At 43.6% G+C, this 19,299-nt stretch overlaps 1 protein-coding gene across 4 annotated transcripts in view; it reads right to left on the bottom strand.

The window, feature by feature from the left end:
• Window positions 1–19,299, bottom strand: part of LOC120384214 (WT1 interacting protein) — a 115,382-nt gene that overhangs the window by 8,052 nt on the left and 88,031 nt on the right. For 3 of the 4 annotated variants that reach the window (XR_005588678.1, XM_039502582.1, XM_039502578.1), the window contains exons 4-6: window positions 8,710–8,772; window positions 3,422–3,552; window positions 2,047–2,098 (exon numbers count right to left, since the gene is read on the bottom strand). Coding sequence is in view for 3 of the 4 variants with exons in the window: in XM_039502582.1 (XP_039358516.1) it covers window positions 2,047–2,098; window positions 3,422–3,552; window positions 8,710–8,772 (246 nt within the window). In the remaining variant the exon portion in view is untranslated. Of the gene's footprint in view, window positions 1–2,046; window positions 2,099–3,421; window positions 3,553–3,656; window positions 4,021–8,709; window positions 8,773–19,299 lie in introns of those variants that run through there. The other variant, XM_039502581.1, reaches the window with a different exon arrangement.

Consider the following 19,299-nt stretch of genomic DNA (forward strand, 5'->3'; position numbering starts at 1 on the left):
AACACATACACCCTCCTTGGGAAACAGCGTATCGTGGGCTTGGAGGAGGTTTGCTACAAGTCTTGCTAACTGCCAGCTAAGTCAGAGGATGAGGTAGAATGGGCCAAGCTTTTAGGGAAAGGGTTACTCTGTAATATGCAAAATTCAGGGAAGTAGATGAGAATAAAGAGAACACGTAATCAGGGCATGCTATCACAGGCTCCTCTTTAGAAGCATTTCAAGTATGAGAGATGCAGGCACCTCACTGAAGCAGTATGGGCAAGACTGTGGCTTATATGCCTGATGTGCATTGGAGGAGGAGCAGAAATGTGGCATGTCACATTCCCCTTTGTGCATGGCAGACACTGGCTCAGTGGCTTATGGGGTGCACATGATGTGGCCTACACAATGCGTACTATTAGTCTGGAAACATGGAATGTGCACCAGGAAGTGTGTGCGTATAGAGGGGAGAATTGTCAGGCCCTGGACTATAACCTTGATCTGATCAGTCACTGCCTCTTGGATGATATGACTGCTGCTGGTTCTATGCCATTTTCATGTTACTACCAGCGGAGTATGCATTAGTGTCACATGCAGCCAGGAGAATAAGAAAGTATGTGGGTGAACAGATCCTCTCTTCATGTACAAATGTTGTTCTGTGCCAAAGTGCCACTTTATATGTTATAAAACATATAAGTAGGGATCAAATTCCAAAGTATTCAACCATTTGGTCAAAGACAATTTAAATAAATCTGAACTTTGGCTTTGCTCAGTTCAGTCCTGCTGTAATTGGCTTGATTCTGCCACCTCTTTTCATGTTGCATAGTACCTTCTTGCAATCAATTCGCAGAGTAAGACGCTACTCAATATGGGTAAGGGTGGTCGAATAAGGCCCTATACAATTCATACACAAGATGCTTGCAAGGAGCTACAGTTGCAATGCGCTGAGTGCCCCCAATTTTCATTGATTTCCAAGGAGTTGGGGGAACCCAGCACTTCCTGGGAGGGAGCTTGCAGGACTGGGCCCCAAGATACATGCCAGATAGTTCTGGTATCATTACTGTAATTACTAGCAGAGAGACCTATAACAGATTACTTGAGCTGTGTATGTGTAATTTTGGAAAAGTAAGCCCTTAGTAAGTAAACAGCACATGCTCGTGGGTTTACTGAAAATAAAAAGTCAAATCCCATAACTCCTCACTTCGCATGGTTTGAGAAGACATCTTTCCTAGAGTTATTTTGCATCCTCACTGCTCTGTGCAGCAGTTTGAAACTAACACAGGGTCTGTGATATCCATCACCATGAACAGTGATGATAATCTGTCCTGAAAATCAGTTTAATATTCAGGCCCTATTAGTGCTGCTTGTACAAGCTCCAAAGCCCTGTCTTCCTCGAAAGGTTGAGTAGGTTTGGTTCTGGAGTTTGGGTTTCAATTCACCAGACAGAGATAGGCCCAAAGCTTGGTGGGGTTTGGAACCAGCGTTTTGCTTCAGATCCATCTCGAATACACAGTTCCCCAGCTCTGCCTCAAACATTGTAGCCAACTTTCTGCAGCACTTTCATCCATGGCACTGTGACGTGGCTGAGGCCATCTGCTCTTTGAACAGGGCAAATGTTACCATCATCCCCTGTTTGGAGCCTGGGTATTTTAACAGCTAACATCAGATTTAGCAATCAAAGTGTACTTCTTGAATGAATGGGAAGTTGAGAGATTCTAAAAATAAACGTTCTGTTCTCAGTTCTCTAGCCAGGACTTTGAATTAAATCAGATGTACAGCAACATTAATTAATACCCCTGAAGCACCTTAAAGATACAAAGTGCTTTGGTGCATAATTGCTAAGTACTGTGATTATTACGACTCTTGGAGTTGTATAAGAATCATATTATTGCTGAGCTGTGTTTAATTTTGTATTAGATATGCAGTTCATTCTGGAGCTGGGGGAAGGGTCTTGAATAGCCAAGGTGTCTATTTCTTACGGTGTTTGAGCAGACTTTAGAAAAATGTCCATATGCAAACAACCACATTATCTAACAAATTACAACACACACACACACCCCTTCATACCTGTGCTGGTAGAATTGGCTGGTTACAGGAAGCGCATTTTGGTGCAAAAACACTAAGATTCAAGAAGAGAAAATGTTTACATTAGAGTTAAAAAAATTTTGAACCCCGAGAGCATTTCAACCATAGCTTCTCTTTAGAGATGGGCTTTAACTGCAAAATATGGATCCACATCAGGAATTCAAACTCTGTGCAAGTTTGGATCCGAGGAAGGGGCTGATTCAAGCCTCTCTCTACCTCTTGCTGCTCTTTCTATGTCAGATCTCCCAAACATCCACCTTTTCCCCTCCTCCATTGATTACTGTATCCAACACTCTTATTAATAAATGCCATACACATTTCCTCAATGAACCTGTATATAGAGAGAAGTGTTTCTTGACTTGGGGGTTGTGACCCAACAGGTATCAGGGTAGCATGACCATCCTGTCCTCCTCATACTGCTAAATGGGAGAGGGGTGGGTCCCAGGTAACTGGAGGGGGAGTTCCAGAGGCTCTCAGTATGGAAAAGGTTGGGAACCAAAGATCATTCTAGGACTTTGTCCATCATAGGGCTTGAACAGCTTTCCTATGTGGTTACAGCTCTAACAACTGTATTCAAAAGCAGCGGTAGGGACTTCAAGAAAAGGTGTTGGCTACAAGTGGTTGTTGGGGGTGAAGGTGGAAAATCAGCTCATGCTGAACTGGTCAAGCAGTCTCCCCTACAACTGTGCTATAGAGCAGTTGTGCTGATATTCACTCCACTCCTGTGCTGGGATGGATTGGAGTGGATCTGGAATCCTGTTGACGTCAGTGTGATTCCTCTTGGGCACGGTGGCCTGCATTAGCAGATCCCATGGCAGGACTGGGCATAGCATGGTTTGTGATATAGCGGTGACAGCACCTGAGAGCCTTCACATTCTCTTTGACAGAAGGGCGTCCCAGAGTGGTTACTGGGCCTCACCACAATTCAAAGAGTTGTTGTCAGGATGACACACACACAATTCTAACCTTAACTGGAATATTATGGGCCATTATATTCCATTACTACCCATGATTAATAGAGCTAAGCTCTGACAGGAACAGAGGATTTACCGGTGTGCACATAAACACATACGCCTATGAGTCCATGAGAAACCTCAGCAGCCCCTCAGGAGAGAATTTGTGCGTAAGGCCTGATTCTTCTTTACCGCTCTGGCAGTATAAAGTAGCCGTTAAGCGGATGTAAATGTAAGTGACTCTTTATGCTGTCAGAGTGGTGTAAAGGGGCCTTGGGGCAAAATTCCAGGCCAGAGTTTTAAAAGTATTTAGGCCCCTAACTGCCATTGAAATCAGTGTCTATTGCAAAGATGATTCACTATGAACAACTTTTCAAGAGCAGTCAATGCATCTGTGTTCTTACGTGTGATAGTCTTTGACACAGTAAATATTGTTCTCCACGTCTACAGTGAAGGGGACTCCATCCAAACATTCATTGCAGACCACGCAGCGGAAACAGCCAGGATGGTATGACTTTCCAAGAGCCTGTAAGATCTTAAGAAGAGCCAGACGACAAAATGAGACGGTGTTTGTTTTCCAGACAACATTCCCCGTGCATCATCATTTCTAGATTTTAATCACAGCATGCGTCTCAGGAAGAAATATTGACTTTGTGGCTTCACCAGCAAAGGGCCTGACAACCCCAGATTTTCATTAATTTCAATGGGCTTCGCACCAGGCCCTTGGTGATGTTAAGGGACTGTGAAAATTGGGAGTCCAATGGGAAAGTAGCTTTAGCATTCACTATGGAGGGATGATCGTGCAAATGGATGTGCATTAAACCAAAACTCTTCATGCACAACCAAAAGTAAAAATGTCTTCAGATGGAGACTGGATGCCTTTCTGGGAGACATGTTTTAGCCAAACAAAAGTTACTGGTCTCAATACAGGGTGAAATTAAATGGCATGTGACATATAGGAAGTCGTTCTAGATGGTCTCTTGTGGCCTTAAAATCCATGAATCTATGAAAAACGGTAAATTACAAATACGAAATTTAAATAATCAAATCCTTATTAGTTGTCCTATGCCACCACAAATACAGCCTGGCTATCACCTACTTCGCTGTCACAGTGATGGCTCTCTCTTTTACAGACTGATCAGGTCTATTTGAGTTTTCAGTTAATATAAACTGATATTAAAAATGTCACAGTCTTTTGAGACTCTGCCAATCAGTGTTTCAGCAACTGGCTTCCAGCACAGCCACCTCTATATCCCCTCCAAAAAAAATCCTTTTGCTGCTGGTGACCTTGCAAATAAAACCTTTCCATTGCAGCGGTGGTATTTCAAGGAGGCTGTGCCAGGCATATGGGGCAACACTGGGAATTTATTTTGCCTCCCCTACATGGTACAGTTATGCAGCTCACAACAGGATTCATCAGACATTGCACATTTTTTGTGGGTGACTGTCACCTTCTGAAAGCAATTTCAAATAATATCTGCCAGTACATTTTCCCAAGCTCAGTCTGGAGAAGCTAACAAGTTAAAGATCCTTTCCCCACTAAGGGGCTAAAGCCCTGTGGATATTTTTATGAGTAAAGTTCAAATCAATAAAACACAGTGCCTAGGAAAAAGTATGAACTACAGTCCAATTGTGTTTTTTAAAGAATACCCCAGGGTTATCTAGCCAGTGACTGGGTATCAAGTTTAATTCGATCTGTATGTCTGTTATTACTCAGAAACTACTCATTCTCTCTCTCTCTCTCTGTTTATCTGTTTTACCACATGCATTGCCTTGGTATCTGGCTGTACAGATAATAGACCAATTATTACATTGATCTGACTCTGCAGACACTGAGGGCACAGAACTACTGCTGAGTCAACTGCAATTCCAACTACTGAGCAGCTTCGGGCCCAAGTCTGTGGAGGTGTCATAGGTCTGGTTTTGTTTTTTGTTCTTTTTAAAACCCTGTACAATGATAAGCAGGATTCCCACTACTGCACAGACATGTTTGTTTTCCTACTCATTACTGAGGGAGGAATTGAAGGAATTAGCCAAATAAGACTGCTTAATTTCTGGAGCTCACAGCAATATTTCCTTTTGTTGTAGCATGCTTGCTAATGGGAGAAGGCAGATGACCACCTGCCAAGCTTCCAACTACAGAGCTCCACCAGCTAGATACACCTCTACCCCGATATAACATGGGTTTGCATACAGCGCGGCAACCCCGGGGCTCGGGTGGTGCTTTAAAGGGCCCGGGGCTCTGGCCACTCTGGGGAGCCCTGGGCCCTTTAAATCACCGTCAGAGCCCTGCTGCTGCTACCCCGGGGCTCCGGCAGTGGGGCTCGGGTGGCGATTTAAAGGGCCCGGAGGTCCCCATGGCCAGAGCCCAGAGCTCTTTAAATCACCGCTGGAGCCCTGCCGCCGCTACCCCAATATAATGGGGTTTCACCTATAACACGGTCCTTTTTTGACTCCCAAGAACTACATTATATTGGGGTAGAGGTGTATTATGGATTCCTGAAATGACCCTTCCCCTCCTTCCCAGCTCTAGAAATTTGTTCTCCGGCTAAAATGAACAATATCCAACCAGGGACACCCAGACAGGAGCAAGAATCCTCATTAGCTAAGTCATCCCAGCCAACTCTCATTTCCAGACCCACCCGAACATCAATGCTTGCAATTTAGTCGCTATTTAACAACTGCGTGCTACCATTTTAATACATTTTAAGCCAAGAGGAAAACACTAGTGTACTAGAACCTTATTAACATTCAGCTACAGTCTACAGAGTTCTTTAACATGCATTTAATCCATTTCATTTTGTTTGGGCCAAATTCAACCCTGGTCTCACTCTAAAGGATGCATTTGGCCCAATATACTCCCTTTCCTTTCACTTTAAAATAAATCAGTTCTGGATGCTATCTCCCTTCAAGCCACAGCTGTAAGCTCCCTTCCTCATTAATAAAGACATCAAACCAGCAAGTAGCTTTGTGGGCCGTACTGCTGCTGTCTGCTGTGGTCTGTTCTCCCATCAATGTACAGAAGGGGGATTTATGGGTAGCACTTGTTTATTTTAATGGGTGTAAATTGTGCAAATCAATGGGAGAGCAAGTGCTGCTGATGGGCCAGCAGGGGGGACTGCTGCTGTTACAGGACAGCATCTAGCCCCAGAAAATAAGTCCAGCTTCTTTGTCCCCTGTCAGTGGTATAACTCCTCTGGGTTTAGTACTAATTCATAGAGCTATAAATGGTGATTTTTTTCCCCCTCCTTTCAGTTTTATTCCCCTGGATTGGTAGTAATAGCAATAACAGAATACTTTGAGATCCTCCAGTGGAAATGTAAAGTCCTTTACCAACAATAATCAATGCAACCTTATGTCGCTGCTGTGCCCCCGGTAAGTATTCTTTGAGTGATGGTCCCTATTTGGATTCCAAACCTGGCGCACGTGTGTCATGTGCCAGAGCCGTAACAGTTCTGTAGCAGTGTCTGCTGACCCTTATATGTGTCAACCTTGTGCAGGTGAGGCTAGAAGAGGCCACGTGGAATGCCGCCACTCCAGTTCCATCTTACATGACCAGAGCCGGAACCCCATTGCTCCTGGTTCTTAGCCTCGTTAAGAGAGTTGGCTGTCCATTCTTTCTTGTGTATATAGCGGTGGATACTAATTTTTTCTTGTTTTTGTAGCGTGCTAGTGTTAGGTTTCCTTTTGGACCTCTTCCCACAATGGGAAGATCTCCCCGCCTGGGGATTATGCCTTGACAACTCAACTTCAAAAACTGCTGTGTGTCATGCTTCTTCTCCGCAAGTGACGAGCACCAGTGGTGCCTTTACTGCCTTGGCAAAGCCCATGTTGTCATCTGTTCCATGATTTGCTTTTCTTTCCTGTCCCGAATGCAGAAAGCCAGGGAACTTAGCCTCTTCCATCAGGAACTTACAGAGACAACGTGCCCACGTGCACAATCAGATCTGGAACCACCGGAGCAGTGCCCGGCACAGTCTATGAGCGCCCCTCCGACTTCTTCCTGGGTGCTGGCTTGGCTGGTACTGCTGCAATCTGACAAGCCCCACCGTGAGCACAAGCACAGACGTAAGCCTAAGGCTGGATCCTAGTCTGGGACAGCCTCTAAATGCAGTGTTGACTCCCCGAGCCAGGCCAGGTCAGGCGAGTTGCACGCCGACTCAGCTGCTCCACCTCCCAAGAAGCCCCAGATGGAGCCCATGATAGCTGACCCCCCCCACACTGTCTTCCATAAGGCAAGGTCCCTTTATGCCTGCACCCCAAATTCATCGCGAAGGTGGTGTCCGCGTTCTACCTCAACCATCTGCCAGTCTTCTATCCCCAACCCCACAACTCCCAACAGAGCCAGGTCACCGCACTCTCTCGACATCCGCCAGGCACTGGCCCTCAACCTCCGACGCATGCGGACATGCCTCACCCAGACTCTTTGTTGCTGAACGCTGCGAGGGCCAAGCTCGCTCCTCGCAGTGCATCTCCAAATGGATCTCCCGTTGCATGTACGAATGCTACACTCTTTCCAACATAACTCCACCTCCCGGAGTCACGGCTCACTGCACATGAGCACAAGCCGCCATGTTGACCTGCCTCGCGGATGTGCCATGGCAGGATATTTGCCAAGCAGCCATGTGGAACTCCATCCACACCTTCGCCTCTCACTACACAATTGCTCTGGCATCAGGGGCTGATGCGGCCATTGGTCATGCTGTTTTGGGATCTGTGACTTCTCGCGAGTCCTTGTTCCCACCTCCATGCTGATCACTGCTTGCTACTAAACCACGTTTGGAATCCATATAGGGACCATCATGCCAAGAAGAGGAGGAGGTTACTTACCTGTAACTGGAGGGTCTTTGAGATGTGTGGCCCCTATTTGGATTCCAGTCCCTTCCCTCCATCCCCTCTGCTGCAGACTACATGCTTAGCGGTAAGAGGGCCTGAAAGCGGCATCAACCCGCACAGCCTCTTATACCCTTGGCTGGGCACATGAGGATGACGGACGTGCGGGTCAACGGACACTGGTACAGAGCTGTTCCAGCTCCAGCACATGGTGCACATGCGCACTTATGCTTGGAATCCAAACAGGGACTACACATCTCAAAGAACCTCCAGATACAGGTAAGTAACCTCCTCTTATTCCCATTTTACAGAAGGGGATACTGAGGCACAGAAAGGTTAAGTGAGGTGCACAAGATCACAATGCAAGAGAAGGGAAAAGAGCACAGAACTTTTGATGACTAGTTCCCCCAACTCTGACCAATGGACCATGCTCCCTCTCATATGATAGGGTTCCTGTTGTTTCACCTGGCTATACAAGAAACAGCATTCCTTTGTTTTATCACTTTCCCCCAGAAAAGAGTCTATATTTTATGGCGTGATATCAAAATGTACCAAAGTTTTTTCACTGCTAGCTGACTATATCCCCTCCTCCCTGCTTGGTGGAACTCTCAGTAACGTCAATCAGAGTTCCACACGTTCAGATGAGGAGAAGGGCCACTCTATGCATTAAGTGTTAATGGCAACACCGTGTGAATTTATTTTCATTTTAATAGTGATACTTCCTTGATTTAAAATGTCCTTGGCAGTAGTGGGGACGTGGCTATGATCTGACGAGGTAAAAAGCAAACAGCATCTTACAATATACTCCCTGAAATGCAAACAGAAATGTATTCCACAATTAAAGAATTAACTCTCTTACCATTTCCATTATGAGGTGTCCACAAACAAAACACTTGTCTGCTGTTTGTTGAAAGCCTGAATACTGTTCAAATGACAGAAGAGAAAGGATTGTTAGTAATTGCTAATCTCTCTTCCTTTCTTTCTGAAACTTATACCTGTTGCATGAATGCTGTGTTGTTTTTTCCATCTGACCTGGGATGAAACAAACCACGCTGCGCTGCGTCGGCTCGAATACTTTTTTGATGGCCTACTTTGAACTGCTCTTAGAAGACACTGATTCAAAGGCCTTCACACTGTACTTTGAACATTTTCAGGTACTAGTCTTAAATAGCTTGAGTTAGTTTTGTCCTCTGATCCAGGCATGTAGTTCCCATTGAGGATAATGGGGATTGTGGGCACGGTTACACGCTTTACATCTTGAGTATAACTCCATTCTGGTTTTGGAAAGATGAAAATTTATTTACAAAAAGATAAAAATTGGGTAAGGATGTATGAGTGAAATCCTGACTTCATTCAACTCAATGGCAAAACTCCTATTAAGTTCCATGGGACCAGGATTTCATCTGGTCTTGTTTAGAGACTGAGAGAAGGGGGAACTAAAATGCATAATTGTAAACCAACTTATCAAGGCTATTGAGCCTGACAACTGACCTAACTGACTGATACCCTATAGAACAGAGTTTGCCTGAAGGACTCCAGACATGTAATTTTTAAACTGATATTTGCAGTAGCTGAACTTTATCCTCACCCTCCTCCGTCCAATATAAACAAACGGCTCCATGTGCATTCTTTCCTATCACAGGGAATGGTTGCCCAGTTGTTTACATTTGGTTGCACAGTAAGTTGGATATTTGATTATTTGAACATTTTGGGGTTATAGCAAAGTTCATCTAAAACATGCTGTGGTCTTGGAGCTAGACTTGGAACATGAGGCCAAGGGTAAGATGTCAAAATGTAGATCATGTGCCACAGCCCAGCTGTGTTGGCCTGGAGAGCATAGTGCGTCCTTACAGCCATGGATCTAAAAGAGGCTAAGGCCATGTCTACACTTACTGGGGATTAAGGTTGCTGCCATCGATGCAGCGGGGGTGGATTTAGCAGGTCTAGTGAAGACCTGCTAAATCAACCACAGAGTGCTCTCCGGTCGACTCCAGTACTCCACCGGAACGAGACGATTAAGAAAAGTTGACGGGACATAGCATGGTGCAGACACTGCAGTAAGTTGATCTAAGCTACGTTATTCAAGTAGCTGGAGTAGTGTAACTTAGGTCAACTTAGGCCTTGTCTACACTACTGCGGTAAGAGCTTGATCCAATTGCCAGTGAAGTTAATGGGAGCTGTTTCTTTGATTTCAGTGGTCACTGGTTTAGACCCTAAACTAGCAAGACGTCCTCTTTGTTTTATTTTTCCAGATAAGCGGCAAATTGGGGCCACGGTTATAAACAATTATAAACTGAAGTCACTTTCAGATGCCACAATGGACAAATAAGCTATTTATTAAATAATATGCTATTTCAATTCTCACAGCCTTCTCTTTGTCTGCTTTAATATTTCCTATGTATTGGACAATACAGCACATGTAATGATAAAAAACAAAAACAAAAAAAACCCTTAGATTAAGTAAAGCTTTTAAACAGTAAAAAATGACCATATCAGATTGTTTAGTATATACCAGTGTCCATAGACTGTTACTCACATATTTCTGCAAGTCATTTTGCTGCATTGTGTAATGGAATTAGTGTGAAATTGTCTAGACCTAGAGAAATGGTTGGGATCCACTCCTCACCCTACTGTCAGCAGCTTTAAGACCAAAATATTTGCTTTCTTATTCTTCTTCCAGCAGACAAAGACACTGCTACTACCCGGGAATCTATCTGGTTCCACTGTATCTGAATGACCATCTGGCTAGACTGTTTCCTAAGGTTGCGACCTCAGGGGTTGCTGGAAACAGGTGGGGAGGTCCTAGCAGAGCAGACAGCAGAAGATTAACAATGGTATAAACCTAGCTAATTCCAAAATCCTGTCAGAATGAATTTAACAGTACCATCTGGCTGTCATTTGATAAGGAATGCAAAGGAGCATTTACCTAGTTATTGATTAACAGGGACCTTATTCCCAAAGAACTGAATGGCTTGTGGTCAGGCTAATGTCATTTATTGCTGTCTGGATTGCTATAAATTACATTATTTGTCAGAAGGCAGGGTTTTGTTGACACACAATCTCTCTTTATATCACTAAACCTATTAAATTAAAACCATAATTCGTTTCTAATGGGGGGAATTGTATTTGTAAAAACGCAACAAGAGAATGATTACCCAATTTAAGAAAATGCGACAAAATGGCACCAAGTCCAATCACATTGACAAACTATCTTATGAGCTCAGTGAAATGACCCTCTTTACTACTATATTGTGCTCTTTTCTGATCATAGTATTGATCTGGAAAAGCCTGAAACCTTTTGGTTCAATGAGAGTTAGGATCTGGATTAGTCTCCCCTGGTGCGTTAAATCTATAGAGGATGGAGTAGAATGATAGCCTCTCATCTCAGCAGCATTTTTTTCTACAGTAAAGCAGCATGGTGGATACTGCTATCATTAAATCTGTATTATCCTTTTGACAATAAATGGCTTTTGCCAGGTATTCATAATTCAACTCCTCAGTACATATTTTTATTCTAAACATGGAGGGCTCAAATATCAGTTTTAGGTTTTAAATTCTAGGAACACAGAGCACAAAGTAAACAATACTCTGAAACAGTAAAATACTTGGCGCTGTGCACCTCTTCAAAGTGATTTACTAATACAAAACTGCACAACCTTCCTGTCAAGTAATATTTATCCTCATAGTGCAGGTGGGGAAACTGAGGCAGAAAAGTGTGACTTGTTCAAGACTAAAGAAGGGCAAAAATAGTCTTGCACTTAAGGCATAATTCTAGGGCTCAAAAGAACTAGGTTCAGTTCCTGCAACAAAGCCCAGCATGCTTTTTGATAAGTCTCTCATTCCCACTGGGTGGGATTTTCAAAAGAGCTCTTGGTTGGTCTAACTTGGCTCCTAAGGAAGTCAATAACTTCCATAGGAACCATTAGGTAACCTCAAGTGCTTTTGAAAATTTCATCCTATGTTTTAGTTCCTCCATCTGCAAAACGGAGATAACATTTCCTTTCCTCATGTGAGTGTTGGGTGGATAAATGTCTGTAAATCACTCAGACTGCAGTGCTGGTGGAGCTACAAGAGAGTCACAGGTGGGATTAGAACTCAAGTGTTCCTGGCTCCTACTCCTGGGCTCGGGCTCAGGCTACTCCCCTGTGCCTTTGTTACAGACACCACTGGTTTCAATGCTTTCATTAACATGCAGCCCTGTTTTATTTTACATTTTATGTACCAAGAGTTTATAATTCTAACACTGCACATATTTGGCCATCTTTTAAAAATCACTGAGCTGATTTTGTTTAGATTTTCTAAACATGCCAGTAACTTTTTCTGTTACTGGTTCTTAAGCAGAGAAATATAATTACATATTCATCTAGAACTAGAAATGTACTTGCATGGGCCCATGTACAGTATGTACCCAAGATAAATGGGACACATTTTTGAACATTCACAAACACTGAGGTGGATTTTTTTTTTTTTTGTTACTAATACCATGAATAACACTGAACAATGTTAAAGTTGTTACACAAGCAGAGGAAAGCTCTGAAATTCAATGGTCAGCGTAGGGCATCCTCCTTCACCCCCACTCTTGTGACTTTAAAGTACAATACTCCTTACCAAAATACAAAGAAAACAAATGGATCCTGGAGATCTAACAATTTACTGTTCTGGGATCTAATTTTGTCCTAACTTTCCTCCCACATTTAACTCTTTATTCACACCCATCTCTCCAGATGTTGCCGTTATCTGATTTTCTGTGCAAGACTCAATACCTTGTTTCAGGATCTTGATAATCTATGCATTATTTATCTCTAGCTTGTCAGGTAGGGTTTTTGGTTTTTTTTAATATAGAGAGAGCTTAAGAATTATATTGGAGTTCAAGAGTAAAAGGAAAAGCCTTGGCTAGATGAACTTTCTTTTGTTTGCTGTCTCCCAGCCTTTGATTACCAAACAGGCAGAAATCACTAACGATTTTGCCCAAAAGCCTTTGTTATGGGAGAGGAAAAAGAGGTCACCTTCTGCCCAGATTACTTAGGTCTGTTTTGTGCCCCTCTTCTCCCCCCGTGATCATCTCAAATTTTAAAGGACTTCTCTGTCCAACGTGCAACATATTCTAAAGAAATTAACAATGCTTTTGGAGCATTTAATGGATAATTATGCATAGAGGGTAATCCCACCAAGTACTGAGAGAAATTTCTCCTTTCTGCAATCAGTTCTTGAACCAGCCTCAGCTACTGGATCTTTTAAACCCTGATGCTCGCATCAGGAGTTTCAAGAGCGAACACACTGAGAAATAATACATCTGGAAAAGGCTTCAGGACCTTCTTTCTACCTTAAATTAGAGACATGTTATTATGTCGCCTTAGCATGCCTAACCATGCCCAGGAAGTGGATGCTGCTGTTTCTCCCCCTCCCCCCGACCCCATGTACTTGCGACAAAAATTGCTTTCCCTGTGACAGATGCTTCAGTCCCCTTTGCTTTCTCAATGGAGATTTAAAAAAACTAGTAAAAGTTAGTGGGAAAAGATCAACTAGCTTAGATTTTGGCAGATGCTGTGGGTGACCTGGCTGTAATGTTACGTAATGTTACGTAATGTAATGTTACGAAATTATCAAAAATCATTGATACGGCACTGCAAAAGTTGCTGAATTTGATCCACTCAGCCTAGATTTGAGATTCCTTCTCTTTTACGCTTAAAAGGCCTTTGAGAGAGTAGACCAGGAGTTTTTGCCAAGATGCTTCAGGCATTTAATTCTGAAAACTCATTTCTGAATTGGGTGCTATGCTAATAATGTATTCCAACCCCAGGCCGTCTGTAATCCCTCACAGACTCTCTGCTCCTTGGTTTCCCATTAGCAGAGCATCTGTCTTCTCTCTCCTTTATTGTTTGCTCTCTGCGTGGGACCCTTAGTACATGGAATACAACAATGCAAGAAATTCATGGGATCATGTTCGGAGAGGGAAAGAATATAAAATTTTGCTTTATGCAAATGGTCTTTTTTATTTAGGCCGTTAAACTGCACTGAACAAAATGGGAACTTCTCAGGCTTTAAGATTTTTGGAGTCTCATGGCAGGTGGCAGGGGTTAAACTGAGGCAGAATGGTCTGGAACCGTGTTCTGCATTTTCCCTGACATACTTTATGTCCTGCTGCCTTGCTGACAGTTTGGCTCATGTTGCTCCCACACTACGGCATCAGTCCCTCTTCCTGCTTTTTGGCTTCTGCTTTACTCCCTGCTCTACCCAAAGTGCATGGGCAGGAGAAGGAAGGGAACTGAGCACTAATCAGAGGAATACTGGTTCAAACTGTGCACAGACAGACCTCTGCTGAAAAGCAGGACTCTCCTTGGGAGCAGAATTTTGCCTTAGTGGTTAGGCATCTGGTGACCTCTGAAGATGGCATAACCTGTGCTACATTGGAGGCTTGAGGACCTCCATGTCCCAACACCCACTGAGGCTGTTTTTTGTCTTATACGGTGGAGACAAATTATTACTTCTTTCTTAGTTCTATGTGAAGAACATTCCATTGGTGTCAATGGGAGTTTTGCCTGAATAAGGAATGAGAAAAATTCAATGAAGGCCTAAGAATTTGATGCTTCAGTACTGGCTAAGGGACGGATTGTGAAGTTCTTACTCATGCTAGGTAGCACCTCACTCCAGATGTAGTACCATTTACTTCAGCTACCCATCATCTCATGATACGTAATTTGTGTAAGAAGTTGTGTACGTCAGAACTCATCTTCCTAAAACATGAGTGGGCACACTACGGCCCGTGGGCTGGATCCGGCGCCTCAAGGCTTTGGATCCGGCCTGCGGGATTTCCCCCTGTGGTGCCGCGGGCCCCGCGCCACTCTGAGAAGCGGCTGGCACCACATCCCTGCAGCCCCTGGGCGGGGGCAGAGGGCCCATGAGTTGCCCTTGCCTCCAGGCACCACCCCCCTGCAGCTCCCATTGGCAGGGAATGGGGAACCGCGGCCAATGGGCGCTTCGGGGGAGGTACCTGGAGGCGTGGTAAGGGCAGCACATGCGGAGCCCTCCACCTCCCTCCCCCAGGGGCTGCAGCACTTCCTGGAGTGGCACGGGGCCAGGGACAGGGCACGCATGCAGGGAGTCTGCCCTGGCCCCGGTACGTGCTGCTGCCACCCCAGAGCTGCTTTAGGTAAGCGGCGTCGGGCTGGAGTCTGAACCCGGCACCCTGCCCCCAACTCCCTTCCCTGAGCTCCCTCCCGCAATCCGCACCGCTCCTCTGCCCCGGCCCTGCATACAATCTTCCCACCCAGATGTGGCCCTCGGCCCAAAAAGTTTGCCCACCCCGTCCTAAAACATTAATGCAATTTTATTCAAAACAGGTGTCAAGAAAGAATTCAATTCAAAAGACGCACCAGCTAATACAAACAATTATTTCAGAAGTGGGCAAGCACCACTTTCTCACTAGCATTTTTTCCTGACTCTCAAAGAGAAAAAATTAGCATGCTCTACTGACCAGTGTTTGGCATGAGTTATACACAACCACGAGAGCTTTATTTCCCTTTTAAGTGCACTTCAGTTACACAAATGTACTTTTGAGTGTAGTATTAGGAACAGGAAAAGATAACCTGGCCTTTTTATCAGCATCTTATCAAGGAAAAGGGCAGTGAAATGATGACTGGCATGCGATCAACTTGATTTTGCAACACATTCTTTGGGACACAGTGCTAGCCAAGGAAGAGCACAGGACAGTTAAAAGAACCTTTCCATAATGATGGCACAAAAACAGAATTTCATCTGTCCTCTTTTGTGTCTCTTCTGCAGATTCCCAGAATATGATTCTTGGGATCCATCATTCCTAACTGGATGACATACTTAAAAAAAAAATTGTCTAATGCTGAGTCACTCCGAAAATGGGGAGTTCCTTTTTTCCTTCATCCACACATTTCCCTGGCTTATTTACAGCACCGGGGTCAATATGTGCAGTTACCATTCTTTTCTGGACTTTGGAGATTTTGTTGGACTCTAGCTGTTCTCAAATGTCAAGACTCAGATTTCTTCAGGCCTGCAGCTTGGCAATATTTCACCAATGGCAGCATTCATCGTTACCTTTCCCAGTCTACATGCCTACGTTTTTATATGAACTCCTGTTTAGGGGTTTTCATCTTCAAAAATTTGTCCTCCAGGATTAACTCCTTGGGTAAAATCCTGGCCCCACAGAAGTCAGTGGGAGGTTTGCCACTGACGTCCACTGAGCCAAGAATTCACCCTTTTGTCACATGTGTAAACGTCTCGCATTGAGATGAACCCAAACAGCAGCCAGCTCCACAATGTCCAGAATTTTGCATTAAGATCCAAATCCAAAATTCACAGGACAAATCAAACTTCCAGATCCAAACACCTCAGAACACTAAGGAATTGTGCAGTTTGGGCCATCTCTAGTTCTGATGCAACAATCTAATGCAAGAGATCCTGATGACTCATTTCACCACTGTCAAATCTACTTACAATATAAAACTGGGATCCCACTAGCATCTTGCAAGCTGTTGAGAAAAACTAAAGAAAACTGGGACAATCATTGGATTATTATTATTATTTTTTACCAAAAAACCGATGAAGTGGGTAGTCACCCACGAAAGCTCATGCTCCAATATGTCTGTTAGTCTATAAGGTGCCACAGGACTCTTTGCTATTTTATCTTGTTTCCTCTCAAATGGATTATGCTAATACATAATATATCAGTTGTCTTTGTTTTCAGTGGTATCATCAGGGGTCCTAATGATACTTTAACACAAGTGGTTTCTTTTCTTTTTGTTTCTAATATATAATTGTTTGTGTAGAATACAACTAATAGACCAGATCCTATAAGCACAGGGCTTGAAAGCACTTGAAGAACTGAGTCCCGTTATATAACATTAATAGATTAGCCGATCCCCTTCCAACCTTTATTTCCATTGTTTTCTTAAAGATGTTAATAAACACCGTTATCTGCGTTATGATTAGAAGGTGTATTTTAATAGTTTTTTTTTAGGCAGACTGCATTTAAAAGTAAATATTACATTCACATACTTATCTAAACCTTCATTTACTACACTATTCCCATTAGCTGGGAGACTAACTAACAAGCTACAGCTTTCACCATTTACCTTTTCAACACGAGTCTATTTTCTGATTGAGAATCTCAGTTAACAGAGATGGTGCTCTTTGACTAATGCACTGCTTCCAAAGCTCACCTCTCAAGGGAGACCTACAACTATTTATACTCACTGAGATGGAAAATCAAACCTCTGACTCCAGCTGACACCAGCCTCCATTACACTAAATAAAAACTATCTTCCTAGGGCCCCAGCTACCAGGATGGGGCTTCTCTATCTTCCACACTGCCAGGCTTAGCAATAGCATATGCAAAAACTACAAAGAACTATCTTATTATTAGATAGTTACTATTGCAAGAGTGCTTAGAGACCCAAATTAGTGTCCGAGCCCCATTATACTAAGTGCTTTAGGGATGTACGATAACATACTCCCTGTCCAGGCTTTGTTTGGTAGGAGGGAGTTACTGAACAGTTTCACATACCTCTGTTTATAAGTATAAGACTCTTGTTAACCAATCCTACAGATGAGAGTTCTACTCTATTCTGTTCCATATTACATTAAAAACAAAAACCCCTATGGTAAAACAGTGCTAACGTTGCAAAGTCATGCACTCAAGGGTTAGGAAGTGCCAGACGTTCCCTGCACAACTTTAATTTGGCCCCCCTGTTCATAGGCAGTATGATATACTCTTTAATTATAGACCCTTCTCCCCTCCCCATCTCCTGCTTCTTACCCCACCCCCCTTTCCCACCTCCCTCCCGGCTCCTGCTCCAGTCCTCTTGGCTCCTACCTGTTTCCCCTGCTCTAATCCTTTCCTGCGGTCTCCTGCCCCTATTCTTCCTATGACCGAGTTCCTGCCTCCCCAACACTCTACGCCTACCCCTATTCCTACCTTCTCAGGTCCTGCTCTAATCCCTTCATCCCCACAGGCTCCTGCCCCCGTCCCTCCCTCCCCAACCCTTCATTCAAGTCAGGCGCCTGCCTTCTCCTCTTCCATGCTGCCTCAGTACCAGTAGGGGGTGTACTAAGAAAGCGCTCAGTTCCTGTGCCTGGCACACAGCGGGTCCCTGGCAGAGGGGAGGCGCACACGGAAGGACATCTCTGCTTAGCCCCCTGCATCGTGGGCTGGTGCATTCTCAGTAATTTTATGGAGCTGGTGCATTGCAATCTGGACAGCATTAGGACCTGTGAGGGCCTGGAGCATGCTCCATGCAGATGGAATCTTTGGAACATTTAGCTGCCAAACTCTACTGAGCATCTGCAAACTGACTGGTTGGTCAAATCTGGTGATTTTATTTTCAAACGGGGATGGCAAAAGGCACTGCATTTTCCCTAATTTTTTTTCCACAGAAATGGCTGAACTGTGTGAGCTGCAACTTATTTTTTTATTATTAGCCTGAGGCAGACACCTGGTATGGAAAATTTCAGTGTAAATGGCTAAAGTTTGGCAAAGTTACAAGTAACTGAAAAAAGACCCTTATAATGGAAAGTGTCAGGTAACCTTAACTATCGGCAGTATTACTTGTGCTGCCTACACAAGTTCTTGTACAGCCCTCATTGCCATAGTATCGAGCACTTTCTACTAGTGTACTAAGTGACGTGACTAACATCTGTCATGTGTGGGTCATTTTCTCTCTCATCCCCTCTCTAGGAGGAAATTCTCTTGTCTCAGTCTCCACAAGATCCCCCCGCTTCTCCTCAATACTACTACCTCAGTAGAGAGAAGGGAAAAAACCCTATCTAAAAGAATGACAAAGATGATAATAGATCTCAGACTTTGGTGACATTTTCTAAATCTTTTTGCCAAGAACAACAACAATTTATTTAAAATTACTTTATGGGATATTTAAACATTGAAGGGGAAAGACAAATTGGCCATGATTAAAAATTACTGAACTATTTTTCTTCCCCCCCCCCCCTTCCCCCATCCCAATTATACAGCAATTTATCAATAAAATGGAACAAGTAATGCCTGACTGGGATTATTTATTATAGCGGAAGGCATTTATTTTTACTCACTCCTCCAAGAACAGCGTCCCTGTTATGGCTAGTTAGCCATGTGTGTTCTACGAGCTTTCAGGGGAGGATTAAACTGTCATTTGTTTTATCTCCTTTCATGAAGTAACTATCATAACAGGAGTGAGGCAAGAACTACATGCTGCTAGACTTGCTACCTTAAAGAGAGGGTAGGGAGCACTGGCATCTCCCCTGAAACCAAAGGAAATCTATAAAAAAAAATGTTTTATGTTCAATAGTGCCCTGCATTAAGTGCTCCCACTGGAAATTAATAGAGATTAGTTATCTCAAGAATATACTTCTACAGAAGTAGAATATCTGTATTTTTTATCTGATTCACTCACTGCATTTAAGCAACACAATCCAGGTTTAAACTTTT

This window comes from Mauremys reevesii, linkage group 16 (assembly GCF_016161935.1).
Source record: "Mauremys reevesii isolate NIE-2019 linkage group 16, ASM1616193v1, whole genome shotgun sequence".
NCBI lineage: Eukaryota > Metazoa > Chordata > Testudines > Geoemydidae > Mauremys > Mauremys reevesii.